Source organism: Argentina silus, assembly GCF_951799395.1.
Source record: "Argentina silus genome assembly, chromosome: 8".
NCBI lineage: Eukaryota > Metazoa > Chordata > Actinopteri > Argentiniformes > Argentinidae > Argentina > Argentina silus.
The window spans coordinates 12,484,874-12,499,527 of NC_139662.1; the positions used below are offsets into that span (position 1 = coordinate 12,484,874).

At 40.7% G+C, this 14,654-nt stretch overlaps 1 protein-coding gene across 1 annotated transcript in view; it reads left to right on the plus strand.

Moving 5' to 3' along the window:
* Window positions 1–10,486, plus strand: part of LOC310808941 (voltage-gated potassium channel subunit beta-2-like) — a gene marked incomplete at both ends in the record, with an annotated part of 46,538 nt that extends 36,052 nt beyond the window's left edge. The window contains 8 exons of the mRNA XM_083676038.1: window positions 419–505; window positions 3,274–3,318; window positions 5,133–5,218; window positions 5,580–5,700; window positions 6,256–6,350; window positions 7,478–7,598; window positions 8,382–8,470; window positions 10,388–10,486. Of these exons, the coding sequence (XP_083532164.1) occupies window positions 419–505; window positions 3,274–3,318; window positions 5,133–5,218; window positions 5,580–5,700; window positions 6,256–6,350; window positions 7,478–7,598; window positions 8,382–8,470; window positions 10,388–10,486 (743 nt within the window). The remainder of the gene's footprint in view (window positions 1–418; window positions 506–3,273; window positions 3,319–5,132; window positions 5,219–5,579; window positions 5,701–6,255; window positions 6,351–7,477; window positions 7,599–8,381; window positions 8,471–10,387) is intronic.
* Window positions 10,487–14,654: the final 4,168 nt, after the last annotated feature.

Below are 14,654 nucleotides of genomic sequence, written 5' to 3' on the forward strand. Positions count from 1 at the left end.
GATGAGGTGTAGTATACAATTGTATCACAATGTAAATGTAGTATACAATTGTATATCACCACGTATACAATCCATCACTTTTTGGCTTGAAGCGGGAGTGATAGTGCCATGTGATCAGGGAAGTGTCCATCTCACATCTTTCCTCCCTAGAAAGTGATAGATTGTATCGATGATGAAATGTATACTACAGTTAAGGCACTAATAAATCGCACGTGTCTTGAAGCTATACATTGTTTGTTTACAATTGCATTGTGAGCCTATATTTTGGGTTCTGATGGGGTAAGACAGTTGAACTAAGCATAGGCATTTTATATTCTTCAAGACTCAATAGCTAAATATATAATTCATTTAAAGTTAAATAAAAAATGGACGTACCAATTGCTGATTGGCCCTTTAATTGTCTCCACCTATAACACAGGTCTAAGGGCATCACTGGAAAGACTTCAGCTAGAGTATGTGGATGTGGTTTTTGCTAACAGACCGGACCCCAACACACCCATGGAAGGTAGGTGCACTTATTGGAACGATAATCCGGTCATTTTTGTCTTCCATTGACATGTTGTCAGCTGTAGGTTGACATATGACCGTAAACTGACCGTCTTGCATCAAGTGGTGCTCCAGTGCACTGAAATGGCTCTTCGTACAGGCTCACGTATAGTTTACAAAGGCTTGTTCTGCACTTGTGCATGGTGACAACATGATCATGGAGTTGGAGGAAGACATGCATGAGGCGGCCTACACTTACTACTTATGTTACACTCTTCCAACCTGCTGTCAACTACAGGGCACAGCTTACCAAGAGTAACCTAACCAACTCCATATGGACATGCTAGAGTTATTAGTGGAACAAAGCACTGAATTAACTCATCCAATGAGGTGATTGTGAACTCAGAGCCAGTGCATGCTCTCCATTGACAGGCTGGAAATGCAATATATATTTATATACAGTTGTGGTCAGAAGTTTACATACACTGAGGTTGAAGTCATTAAAACTCATTTTTTAACCACTCCACAGATTTCATGTTAACAAACTATAGTTTTGGCAAGTCGGTTAGGACATCTACTTTGTGCATGACACAAGTCATTTTTCCAACAATTGTTTACAGACGGATTATTTCACTTATAATTCACTATATCACAATTCCAGTGGGTCAGAAGTTTACATACACTAAGTTGCCTTTAAACAGCTTGAAAAATTCCAGAAAATGATGTCATGGCTTTAGAAGCTTCTGACAGGCTAACTGACATCATTTGAGTCAATTGGAGGTGTACCTGTGGATGTATTTTAAGGCCTACCTTCAAACTCTCTTTGCTTTGTGCCTCTTTGCTTGACATCATGGGAAAATCAAAAGAAATCAGCCAAGACCTCAGAAAAAAAATTGTGGACCTCCACAAGTCTGGTTCATCCTTGGGAGCAATTTCCAAACAATAGTACTGTACAAACAATAGTACGCAAGTATAAACACCATGGGACCACGCAGCCGTCATACCACTCAGGAAGGAGACGCGTTCTGTGTCCTAGAGATGAATGTACTTTGGCGCAAAAAGTGCAAATCAATCCCAGAACAACAACAAAGGACCTTGTGAAGATGCTGGAGGAAACAGGTACAAAAGTATCTATATCCACAGTAAAACGAGTCCTATATCGACATAACCTGAAAGGCCACTCAGCAAGGAAGAAGCCACTGCCCAAAAACCGCCATGAAAAAGCCAAACTACGGTTTGCTACTGCACATGGGGACAAAGATCTTACTTTTTGGAGAAATGTCCTCTGGTCTGATGAAACAAAAATTTAACTGTTTGGCCATAATGACCATCTTTATGTTTGGAGGAAAAAGGGGGAGGATTGCAAGCCGAAGAACACCATCCCAACCGTGAAGCATGGGGGTGGCAGCATCATGTTGTGGGGGTGCTTTGCTGCAGGAGGGACTGGTTCACTTCACAAAATAGATGACATCATGAGGAAGGAAAATTATGTGGATATATTGAAGCAATATTTCAAGAAATCAGCCAGAAAGTTAAAGCTTGGTCGCAAATGGGTCTTTCAAATGACCCCAAGCTTATTTCCAAATTTGTGGCAAAATGGCTTAAGGACAACAAAGTCAAGGTATTGGAGTGGCCATCACAAAGCCCTGACCTCAATCCTCCAGGAAATTTGAGGGCAGAACTGAAAAAGCGTGTGCGAGCAAGGAGGCCTACAAATCTGACTCAGTTACCCAAGTTCTGTCAGGAGGAATGGGCCAAAATTCCACCAACTTATTGTGGGAAGCTTGTGGAAGGTTACCCAAAATGTTTGACCCAAGTTAAACAATTTAAAGGCAATGCTACATAATACTAAACTTGTAAACTTCTGACCCACTGGGAATGTGATGAAATAAATAAATAATTCTCTCTACTATTATTCTGACATTTCACATTCTTAAAATATAGTAGGGATCCTAACTGACCTAAGACAGGGAATGGTTACTAGGATTAAATGTCAGGAATTGTGAGAAACTGAGTTTAAATGTATTTGGCAAAGGTGTATGTAAACTTCCAACTTCAACTGTATATATATATATATAGTGAGATATATATAGATATAGATATAGATATAGATATATAGATATATACTGTATATATCCATCATCAATATGAGGTAATAACGTTTAACACACGGTCACTATGACATGGAAGTTACATTGTCATAAGAATTTGATCTGTCAGTAGCACCTCATAACAGATCTTCAAATAATGTGAATATGACTTCAACCATAATCATTTATGTTTAAGCAGTATGCAATGTACACTGTATGCATGGGTGTGGCACAGATAGGTTGTGCTCTGCTTTAAAAATTAAGGTTGCATTTTTACCTTAATTGGATTCTAAGCCGAAGCATATCTTTTGGGTGTACACTGGATTTAGAGTTGGAACACAATGATAGCTCAGTATAACATCCTCTTGATTATCGGCCGATGCCATTATTACTCAATGAGTTTCAACGTAGAGTAGGAGCTGGAATGAAACGTGAAATGTAGAGTAGGAGCTTGAAACATAGAGTAGGAGCTTGAAACGTAGAGTAGGAGCTTGGATGATACCAACATTTCAATTTCTGTTACCAATTGAAATGGTTAATAAAGCTTTGTGAACGTTCAATAAATGATGGCAGGGTTGGAGGTTTCTGGAGGAGCTCTTGTTCAACCTCTGGTATCATGTACAAGTATACCACCAGAAGTCATTTCATTCACAGACTGGTCAAACCTCTTCATAATCTTTTTGTTTTTCGTCACCAGGAGACCCATTTCACAACTCAAAGTCCAGAACATTCATCATAGAAGGTACATGGTACCCTCAGTGAACAAGTATTCACCACCTCTCCAAAAAAAGCATTTTATGGCAGGGACTTGGTAGAATTAGTCTTCCTGCTCTTTCCCTATTGTGGAAAACCCCTGCAATCCATAAAATGCTGGACTGTTCCTAATGGTAGCAGTAGAAGGTGGAATGCCGTACTGTAGATTGAGTGGTTGATTGAGTGGTTATGTCGATCTGTTAATACATCTTGCAAGTAAATTTTGGAGAAGGTCGCTGAATTTAACGGACCCCTCATTCATTGTATTCTTTTTGGGCAATTATTCTTACTATAATTTATTCCATTTTTCATTTTCACTTCAGGCTGTTCAGATGTTTCTTGTTCTAATTTTCCTTTCCTGTCCCCATCTGTTCATCAGCATAACTCCAAATGTGGTATGGCTGCCATTTGCAAATAAGGCTCTCTCTCTCCTCTCTCTCTCTCTCTCCTCTCTCTCTCTCTCTTCCCAGATTAATGTGATTATGTAGAGCTCAATACCATGTTAGAAAAGTGAAACTGGACACAGGTCCTGGTCAACCAATGTGTGTATGTATTTACTCAGAATATATGAAAGCAATAGCGGTGCATGCCTACACATGCACAAATCCCCTCACCATTACCGTTCTGTTTCAATCACTCATCACTCCCTGATTCATTTTTTGGGATGGCTGGTTCAGTTCAATTTATTTTGCAAGATGATCCACTGCCAGTGCAGCCCCCTTTTGTGACCACTGCCTTGATTGCAGTGTGTTTCTCTCTCCAGAGCATGTCTCACTCCTCCTCAACAAGTGCAACCACCCCCCTCTTTTTTAATGATAATTATGAAGCACTGCATGTGATTTCTACACTGAGGCCATTACATTGAAGCTCTGTTATTAGTATGGGTGCTCTAGGTAGAACAACAAGGCAACTGTACCGTATTTGTTTTTCATTTCAGAACAGCCTTTTCCTATGTGACATTTTACACATAATTAACACGTTAATGTGTTAAGAGCATGTTTCCAATTGAATGTCAATATACTGTACTTAGAATAATTCAATACATTTGCAATAGACTTGCAATTAACGAAAAATTAACAAGATGTGTAGCTTGGGTGATTTAGAATCACACTCTTGTGGTGAGTGATGTAGCCCTCATAAAGCCCTGATAAAACCCTTGAGCCACAAGGATGTTCTCTTGGTTTAATGGTTAATGTCTGGGTCATCTACTTCAACAGGTTTCGGGCATGAGATCCCACAGATTTATTAGTCCCTGATTAAACAGGAGAAATTAAGAGGCAGAAGTTAGGTTATGTGTTAGGTGTTAAATTAGGTATCTTCAGTTCGGTGACATTTGGATGCTGTTTAAAATAACCCTTAATAGGCTTGTGTTTCTGTGGGAATGTAGCAGAAAAAAAGTGTTTTCAGTTCAGGCTTCTCTTTGCAATCATATGATAAAGGCTCTCTTTAAATGTCAATAAATTATTTCAGTAGATGCACATTTCACTTGTTAACTCATTATAAGTTGTACAGTACATAACTTTAATTAATTTGTTTTAATAAAGATGGCACAAAAACCATTAAGTTTTAACCATAAATGCTAATTACACTTCAATAGGCTTACTGAATTAGCAAAGCGATTTCTGCATGTTAACCAGATTCTGAAAGAGGCCTTCACATGTTCTAAATTCTAAAGTGTCTTAACACATTTGGGTTGTAATACTATTGTGAGGATCCTAAAAATTGTGAATAAGACGCACAGTTCTGTATTATGCATACTGTATACTGTGGACCTATCGTTGAATGGTGTGTTTTGATTGGCAGAGACTGTGCGGGCAATGACCCATGTGATTAATCAGGGGATGGCCATGTATTGGGGCACGTCACGGTGGAGCTCCATGGAAATTATGGTGAGTGTTTAAGCATGTTTGTAGTGTTGTCATAACAATGACACAAAAGCCTGTCTTAGTAGGCTATGACAGTTGAGGATAACCAAGCAATGGTAACTGACAAGACACTTTTAAAGAGTGTACAATCCCATGTTTTGGCCTTCGAACTCTTTACATTTTCCACAGGGAATGACATATTACTGGCCCTTTGGAGTGATTGCTCCCTCCAAAGGTTTATCAGACAAACCTAAAAAAGGTCTTCACAATATATCTGTAACGTATAACTGTAACGTTTCTTATACAAGCATAGGTACAGTATTGGCACTTCCCTAGTCTTCACCAGTTATTCAGTCTCTTGTGCTGTTCCTTGTCTGACCTGCAGGAGGCGTACTCAGTGGCGCGGCAGTTCAACCTGATCCCACCTATCTGTGAGCAGGCAGAGTACCACATGTTCCAGAGGGAGAAGGTGGAGGTGCAGCTCCCTGAGCTTTTCCACAAGATAGGTGAGGGACAGTAGTCTCTCTCTATAACCTGTTCCAAAATGGCTATACATATTTATTTTTAAACAATTCTGAAATGGGATTGCCTTACATTTGGATACCTTTCCCCACAACGTTATATGATTGGTTGTGCAAACTGTCAGTCAGGACACTTACGTCGGTTTAATCATTGTTTAAAGAAAAATGTTAATTTAAGTTTGGCGTAATTGGATGGCTCCACTCTGTATAGCTCCCTGCCTGAAGTTTAACAACATAAAATACAAAATAACATAAGGCAGGGAGCCCATGACTAATCAGACCCGTAGGCTAAACACAGAGCGACCAAGCAGGTGGAGGCTGGAGTGGTGGGTGTGACGACCAACAAGTATTACTCTCATAGCCAGTGGCGTCACACTGATTAACCATGTGATGGATGTTTTGCATACATGTGAAAAATTGTCCCGCCTTAAAAGTGTCTAGACCCAAAGTGTCCCGCCTGAACTAAATCAAGCTTCATTAAGAAAGACTAAGAACATAGCGACCATCTTTACCATCTCAATGTTGTTATTATTGGTGCAGGTGTGGGTGCCATGACGTGGTCTCCACTCGCATGTGGGATCATCTCAGGGAAGTACGACAGTGGGGTACCCCCTTACTCACGGGCCTCGCTAAAGGTAACAGTTGGCCACTACGTGGGATTTCGTCGTCTCGTAATTTCAAGCCCACTTGTTGTAGCTCTGCACACCCTTGTTGGCATGATACAGTATGTTGTTGTTGTTGTAGAGTTCCATCAGAATTAATAGAGCCTGTAAGTCTGTTGGAAATTTTGTCAACTGTCAATTATTGTCAACATAAGTCATATAGAACCATTAGAAAGGTTGAATGTTGCATATTGCACCTTTAATTGATTTAAAATGGAGATTTTGAGTGTGTCAGCCAAGTGATATGATTTGTATTGACCAGCTAGTGTGTCTGGTGTAGGGAAGATTGGGGCTTAAAGTCACAGAATCTTAATAAAACATTTAGAGGGTGCTGTGACTTGACTTTACACGGAAACCTCATCATTAGAGATGAGTGGGTGCGGTTAAATTCTTGACTTGTTTTTTTTCTCTTGTACTTTCATCCCCCAGCACCAATAAGTTGATATAGCTTCTTCTCAAACCATGTCACCCCCTGTTCATACCGTAACACCAGATGTTGGAAAAGTCGACTCCATCTGTGCTGTAGAATGCCCTCTAGCTCTCCTCCCCAGTATTCCCCCATCAGAATCTTCTTAACAGATTGCCCTGAAATGAAGCAATCCGATGGCATGGATACCCTATACGTCACACAGTTCAGTGGTGAAAATTAGCAATTTATGTCCACACTTATGTGGAATCGCTAAATGAACACCAGAAACAGAGGACTGTGTTTTTGAGCAAACCAGAAGCTGGGGATAAGTCTAAGTGTGTAGTTCACTTACATATCAGCCAGCTGCTTTTCAGGGAAAAAAGGGTAGGTTAGTTCTGAGTGGGTGTCTGTTCCATGTGGAGGGAGGGGGTATATTGGGTACTATAGACCTGTGTGGGAGGAAGAGATTCCCTGCCTCATCCACTAGCCCACTTGGATTAACAAGCATAGGATTGATGATTACACCCAGCATATGCTTTTAATTCCATATAGGCTAGTGGACAAGTGTACACTTCAAGGAAAAGGAAGGAAAATTTGGACGCAGGGTCTGAGTGCTGTAGTCTGTGTGCCATGTGGTGTGGGATTCTGGGAACTGTAGTCCTGAACAGGGTGTGCTGTGTGTCCGTGGCAGGGTTACCAGTGGATGAAGGACAAGATCCTGAGTGAGGAGGGGCGTCGTCAGCAGGCGAAGCTGAAAGAGCTGCAGGCCATCGCCGAGCGGCTGGGCTGCACTCTGCCCCAGCTCGCCATCGGTAACAGACACACCCTGCCGCTCTCTCTTTTTTCTGTCTGTCTGTCCGTCCATCCGTCTGCCCGTGACTCAGTTCTTCCATTAGTTCAATGTTTGTCTGTCCGGTGAGAACTGTTAGCATCTGTCTGTCCATCGGTCTGCATGTCCGTTGAGCTGGAACTTGGTGTTGAGTTGTCACGTGATTGGTAATCAAACGTTTTATTTCGAAAGGTCACATTGCTGAACATGTGTTTTTGCTCCCCTGAAGTCATTGGGTTGTAAAGGTCTACTCTGTATTAAAGAGCACATTTTCATAATAAGACCACTGCTTCGGATGAAGACACACACACGCACACGAGCGCGCACACACACACACACACACACACACACACACACACACACACACACACACACACACACACTTACATACACTGACACAGATGGTTTCATCAGCCCTGGGTTTTCCACTGTTGGAAAACCCACGTCCAAATCCCCTTGGAGTCACATCCTGTCCCTGGCACATCTCAAGAGTGCAGCACAGATGGGTCCACTGACACACTTCTCTCTCTCTCTCTCTCTCTCTCTCTCTCTCTCTCTCTCTCTCTCTCTCTCTCGTTCTCTCTCTCCATACTGTACTGTACGTACTGAGCTCCCATATCAACTCTCCCCAGACACTGTCAGTGCCTAATTGTGTACCTACTTCCTCACACTCACACACACACACACACACACACACACACATACACAGCATTATTGTGTGTGTATGCCTATTCTTTCTTTTATGTGGGTTTCCTCCCTCCTTTAGCCTGGTGTCTGCGGAATGAAGGTGTGAGCTCTGTTCTGCTTGGGGCTTCCAGCGCGGAGCAGCTGATGGAGAACTTAGGAGCAATACAGGTGAACACACACACATACACACACATACACACACACACACACACACACACATTTACTGTACTTGTACATGTACATGTATACATACTTTCTTTTAAGAATGGGAATATTGAAAGTACTTTACACAGTCTCATAGGACCAAATCTTACATAACTTGGCGTTTATCGAGCCCATATGACTGTGTCATCCCTTTGATAGTTTAACAGTTTTTTTTTTTATTAATTCATGGCATGAAAAAAAACAAGCTGATGGCAACAGCTTGTCACCTTTCACTTGAGGCTTTTACTTCACAAGCTTTATAAGGTCAGCTCAAAGGGTAATTGAATATTTAGCTTCTAGTGTTGCCTTAAGGTCGGAGATCAGAGTATCTGCTTTATTTGGTTTTCAGGACATTTGATGTTTCTGCTTATATATGCCTTTCATATTATATTATTTTTATTTTCATTTAAAGGTCCAGCATGTACAATGTCCTACAATGTCTTTATCAAGGACATTTAGCACTATTTTAAAGCTAAACTCTACATACTGGACCTTTAATTGTTGTGACAAATTCTGTCTCAGAATGCACATTTTAGACTACCTAAAATATGTTCTTCATTTTGTTCAATTTCCTTGTTATTGTTATTATTATTATTATTATTATTATTATTATTATTATTATTATTATTATTATTATAATGTCATTATATCATTATAATGTTATTAATATAATGTTCCAGAATGTTGATTGCAACCCCCCTTGATAGGGAAATCTCTCTCTCTTGGGTGGGTGAAGTATGTACTGTGTGTGTGTGTGTGTGTGTGTGTGTGTGTGTGTGTGTGTGTGTGTGTGTGTGTGTGTGTGTGTGTGTGTGTGTGTGTGTGTTAGTATTTGTTCATCATCATCTCCACTTTGCCTTAAGATATTGACAGTAAATGTGTGTTTAGTGGCACTCTATGGGGTCTTTTCCACTACAGTGCCTTTAGGGTCAGTCTGCTTCCTTTTCAAATATATCTCATAGCAGCTGGCAACAGATATGTTTTTGGCCCAGTTCAGCTGGCCTTTAGAGAGTTACAGCATGCTGGAAAACGCAAGAGAATCTAAGAAGAATTTTCTCGGAGAATCTAGAGAAAATATCTGAGCAGCACAGTCTGGTTCAGTTTTACATGACGGTGTAAAACAATGTGAAAATCATGAATGTAAGGAGGTATATATTGGCTCCATCATCTTTACGCTGCAGTAAAGGTGACCTTTGATTTCGACATGCATTAGTCTGCATTGTCACACCTTTAATCCAAACTGCTCTAGAGGTAACTGTTTGTAATGGAGAAAAATCCCCCTAAAGATTTTCTACCAAACGAACGCTTGACGTCCTGAACATAATTTACTAAAATGCTTTACAAAAAAAGTATCAGGCTCTGAAGCGCGCCTTCAAAATGTAGTTTGTTGAGCTTCCAGCTCAAGTAAAAAATCCCCCTTATTTTAAATAGCTAATAGCTAATATAAGCATTGTGTAACATACAGGCTTACAATTTTGCACGTTTTCTTTTCCAAATAATTAGCGATCTCTTAGTCTCACTCAGTCAGACTGTCCATGAATCATAAATAATCAGAAAAGAGAACGTACAACAAATTGTACGCATCCAGTATGTGTTACACAACACATATATTAGCTATTTAAAAAAAATTAATTGCGATTTTCGGTTCGAACCGGAACCATGACTACATTTTGAAAACACTTTGCCCCCCAATTATCATTATCTTTTGGCATATGATGCAACACAGTATCAGCAGTAGAGGTTATAGTAATGAAAGTAAAAAACGAGTTCATCTCAGGCGTCAAGTGGTGAGATGCCTCAACAGCCTAACGTAGTGTAACTGAAAACCGAGTACTGTACTGTACTGTGTAACAAATGTCACTGGTCTCCGTTCTCCCACAGGTTCTTCCAAAGTTATCGTCCTCCATCGCGCACGAGATGGACAGTATCCTAGGCAACAAGCCTTACAGTAAAAAGGACTACAGAGATGGAAGGACCTAGAGATGGAAGCACCATTGAAGGGTGAAGCTCAACGTTTACCAACCGCTCTATTTACGCCAGCTTCTTCTGAATGAGACACCAGGCATTACAGGAAATATATAGCCATTGAACCAGGTTGGAACGCCAATTATTTAAAAGAAAGGTATGTTCATCCAAACCCAAAGACAGAGGAAAACTAAAGATTCCACTGTCCAAGGATATGCTCTCACCAATGATTCAGTCACACATTTGAAGCATGAAAGCACATTTAATTCTGCTTGATGAAGGAAAAAACGAAAATGTATGTTAATTTTTGCCTTGTGTAATGGAGGTGGTTGGATGAACACATTTGTGTGATGAGTGACTTTGCCTGGGACCTCAAGACTTGTGTTAGCTCCCTGAGGAAATGCCAGTGCTTTAGCTTAGCCAGTTTGCATGTCTTCTAAGTGTTCAGATCTTGCCTCTGTCACACTGGCAGTGATTTGAATGGGTATTCCCATGGAGGGGGAGGTCGAGGGGGGGGGGGGGGTTGTTACAGATGTGGTTTGGTGACCACGCTCGCATGATGATTAACCTCGCTTGAGACTTGAAGACATGCGTAAGCTCCTGAGCTAATGCCTAGGCTTCGGCCTATGGAGTTTGTGGATATCTTCCAAGCAGTATACCCAGGTTCCAATCCCACCATGCACTTGCATTTATTTCCTGCTTGCTCATCTTCTTATCAACATTCAAGAAATATATTGACTCAGAGAAGGTCCTAAAATGCACTTCATTCATAAACCAAGTTAATTATAGGATCTTATCTAAAAACAATAACCGAATTCAGACTGAATTGCTTTTTGTCTTTTTGGGTCCACCAAGTTGAATCAATCTAGCACTTTAACTAGCTAATGCATGTCAAAAAAGACTGAACAAGAGAACGTTCTTGTGTTATATTACCAAAGCTGATAGTTTTCCACGCATAGACAAAAGACAGAACGGACACGATTCTGTATCCCATACAAAGTGTATGTGACTCTGCCAACATGTTGGCACAGATGAAAGGAGGTATTGCCAAGGACACGATGTACATGGCTAGCCTTGTTGTATTTGGGCATTGGAGCATACAGTAGCTAAAGATAGGAGACACTTCATATCTACCAAAAAAATGCTGGCTAGGGACGCCACTATTTAAACTGTCAAAATCGACATGATTTGCTTTCAAGTTCCAGCTTCCCCTCTTTTTAGTTTTACATGCATTTGAAGATGTATTTTGTCTTTCTAAAACGAAACATTTCAAAATGCCTTTCAGATACAAGGCTGAAATCAGATTGTATGGGTGAAAAAGATTGCAACCCTACTACTGACCTAAACAAGCCATTTAAATGATGATATCTGTCCTATTCATGCCATCTCAATGATTCCACAATCTTACACACACAGTACACTCTCTCGGCCTCTGTCTAAAAATGGCCGCGCTCCCAGCCGTACTGTAATAGCTTTCCCAGAGCACTCAGTGAGCAGACCTTTGCCTCAATAATGCTGTCACAACCTGTAGTGGGTTAAGTGCTTCTTACTATTCAACCCTTTATTCCAGAAGACAGGGTCTCAGGATTACTCATGTGTGCTTTGCAGTGGTGTAACTGCACAGTCCTTTAAAACAAATGTTCCCAAATGTGAAACATTTCATAGAAATAGGAAAAGGAGAGAAATATAACCTCACATTATTTGAACGCTACCCTGATGTTATTGCAATGTTTCGACCGATATGGGCCTTCGTCAAGCCTGGCACCTGTAATAGTGATGTGTTGTACACTAGCTTTGCTAAAAATGAAATGGCCTGATTTGATTTCCATCGCTGTGAATTGACTATGGCTGTGGTTACACCTAGTATTAACAAGCGTTCTGTATCCAGATTCTGATCTGTGCTCAGATTCTGATTGGGCCCACATGTTTAAACTGGTATAGACAATCAAAAGATGCGCTGTGAACTGATTGCTATCGGATCTTCCTGACTACCTCCTGAGGTAGTTTGTGGAAACTATGTGGGCACAGGAGACTGATAAGAGACGGACTGTCATATCAATACCAGGTGAAGACGTGCTGCAAATAGTGATCTGATCATCATGTTCGGAAAACAACATCTAATGTTAAGTGTGACCACAGCCGTAGTGTTCAAATACAGTATGTGCTCTGTTCTTGTCATCGTTACACTTGGTATAACATTCAGCTTTGTTATCCGAACATGATCATCTTTGAAAAACGTCAGAATTTGTCTGAGGCAGTAGTATTTTTGCTTAGTCAGATTTAAGTTAAGCAGACACACAGCACTTCTCCACCTGAGCATTTATCGCGCGTGTGTGTGCGTGTGTGTGTGCGTGTGCGTGTGCGTGTGCGTGTGTGTGTGTGTATATATATATATTTGGAGCTCTTTTTCTTTGGTCTCTGTCATTGCTGTAATAGGACTAGAGACTGTTCAGTCGTCCCAAAGCCAAAGAGATCACGTTTCCTTCATGCTGTGTCACAACTCCTGTACTGTACTGTGTATATACTTACACACCATACTACACAATGGAAATGGAAATCAATCCAGTCTAACCAAATATGTCGGGAGACAACTGTTTTTGTTTGTTTAGACATCGAAAGCGATTCATGTCAAAATCCATATGAGGTGGATTCATAACAGGCATTAATGTCTACTGGTCCAGTTCACATTGACAGCATTACAGACGTCTGGAAAGCAGTTACGCTGTACAAACGAACACATGGTTGTGCTCCACGTCATCTACATTGCATTCCAGCAACTTGCTCCTACTGGATATATCATTTTAATTAAGTTGTTGACATTTTAAACATTCTGTGAGAACTGGTTAAATAAACTGGTTAAAATCCCATCTAGGGTTCTTCAGAGACGTAATAACAGGAGAGAGGGACATGTCTCATTCCATGTTCTACCCAGCTCGATATACAGTATAGTCCATTGTCTTAACGCCAGGTATCGTCATTCTAATGCCACACCGCTTCGCCAGAACTACTAGTGTGGACAGAGTTATCTGTTATCTGTCATAAAACAAGTATAATCCTTAAGTGGATGCTGCCAACTCATATTTATAGCATTTTGGCGCACCCTTCGGGTCAAGCAAATACATCACATTCTTGCTGGGCTGGAAGGCTGGAAGAAATACACATCTTTACTCTCTGCAGACTTGGGTTCAAAAAGTATTTGAAATCATCAAGCTGTGATTGATTGAGTTTGCCTGGCACAATGGAACCAATGAAATAGTCTTACAAGCAAACCCCGCCTAGCTGGCACCCAAGGCAGGCTCAAGCAAATACTCAAAGTATTTGAAAGTATTTCAAACACTTTTTTGACCCAGGTCTGACTGCAATTATATGATACAGCTATGGCTATATCAACTGTGTAATAAACTATATGAGAGTTCTGTTCTAAACAGTAAGTACAGTATTGTCATACCTCACCAGCAATTTGCATGAGTATCTATACATATTCAATTTGCCTGAAAGAGTTTTGATAGCTTAGATTGTTACCAACTTGAACTTGAAGACTTTATAGGTACTTGTATGAACATGTAAGACAGGATTGTGAATGAGCTTTTAGGATAGCTTGACCTATCCTTCAACATAGGGGCTTCTATAATGAATGGATTGTTCATAATCCGCTCGACCAGACAAATCATCGGTTTATATTTAGCATGGTTCTCACGTTGACTGTTATCTTGAGCTACTGTTTATACAACAATCCAGTTGTTGCTCACAGCATACTGTATTTTCTGGGCATGAAAATGTCTTTTTCTTTATATAATATGCCTGTGGTTTATATGTCACAGGCCATGTTTGAAATGCTTATGGTCATAGTGATTATTACAAATCATCTAGTCAGTATGGCTCTTTGCTTTCATTGAGTGACAAGCAGAGGTGAATCATGCTTTAGGTAGCCCACCTGAGACCTGTAAACTCAAGTGTTGCCCTTGGACCTTGAGGATGTCCTCTTGACCTAATGGTTGATGCTTGTGTCTTCCGCTTGGGAGACCCAAGGTCAAACACCGCCCGTCACATTGGTGTCGTGACCTTGATGGTTCTTCTTATGGAGGGGTGGTCAAAGGGGGGTGAATGTAGTGGAGGTGATTTGGAATCACGCTTTTGTGATTGCCTGAGACATCTAAACTCAAGTGTTGCCCTCCGCCCTTGA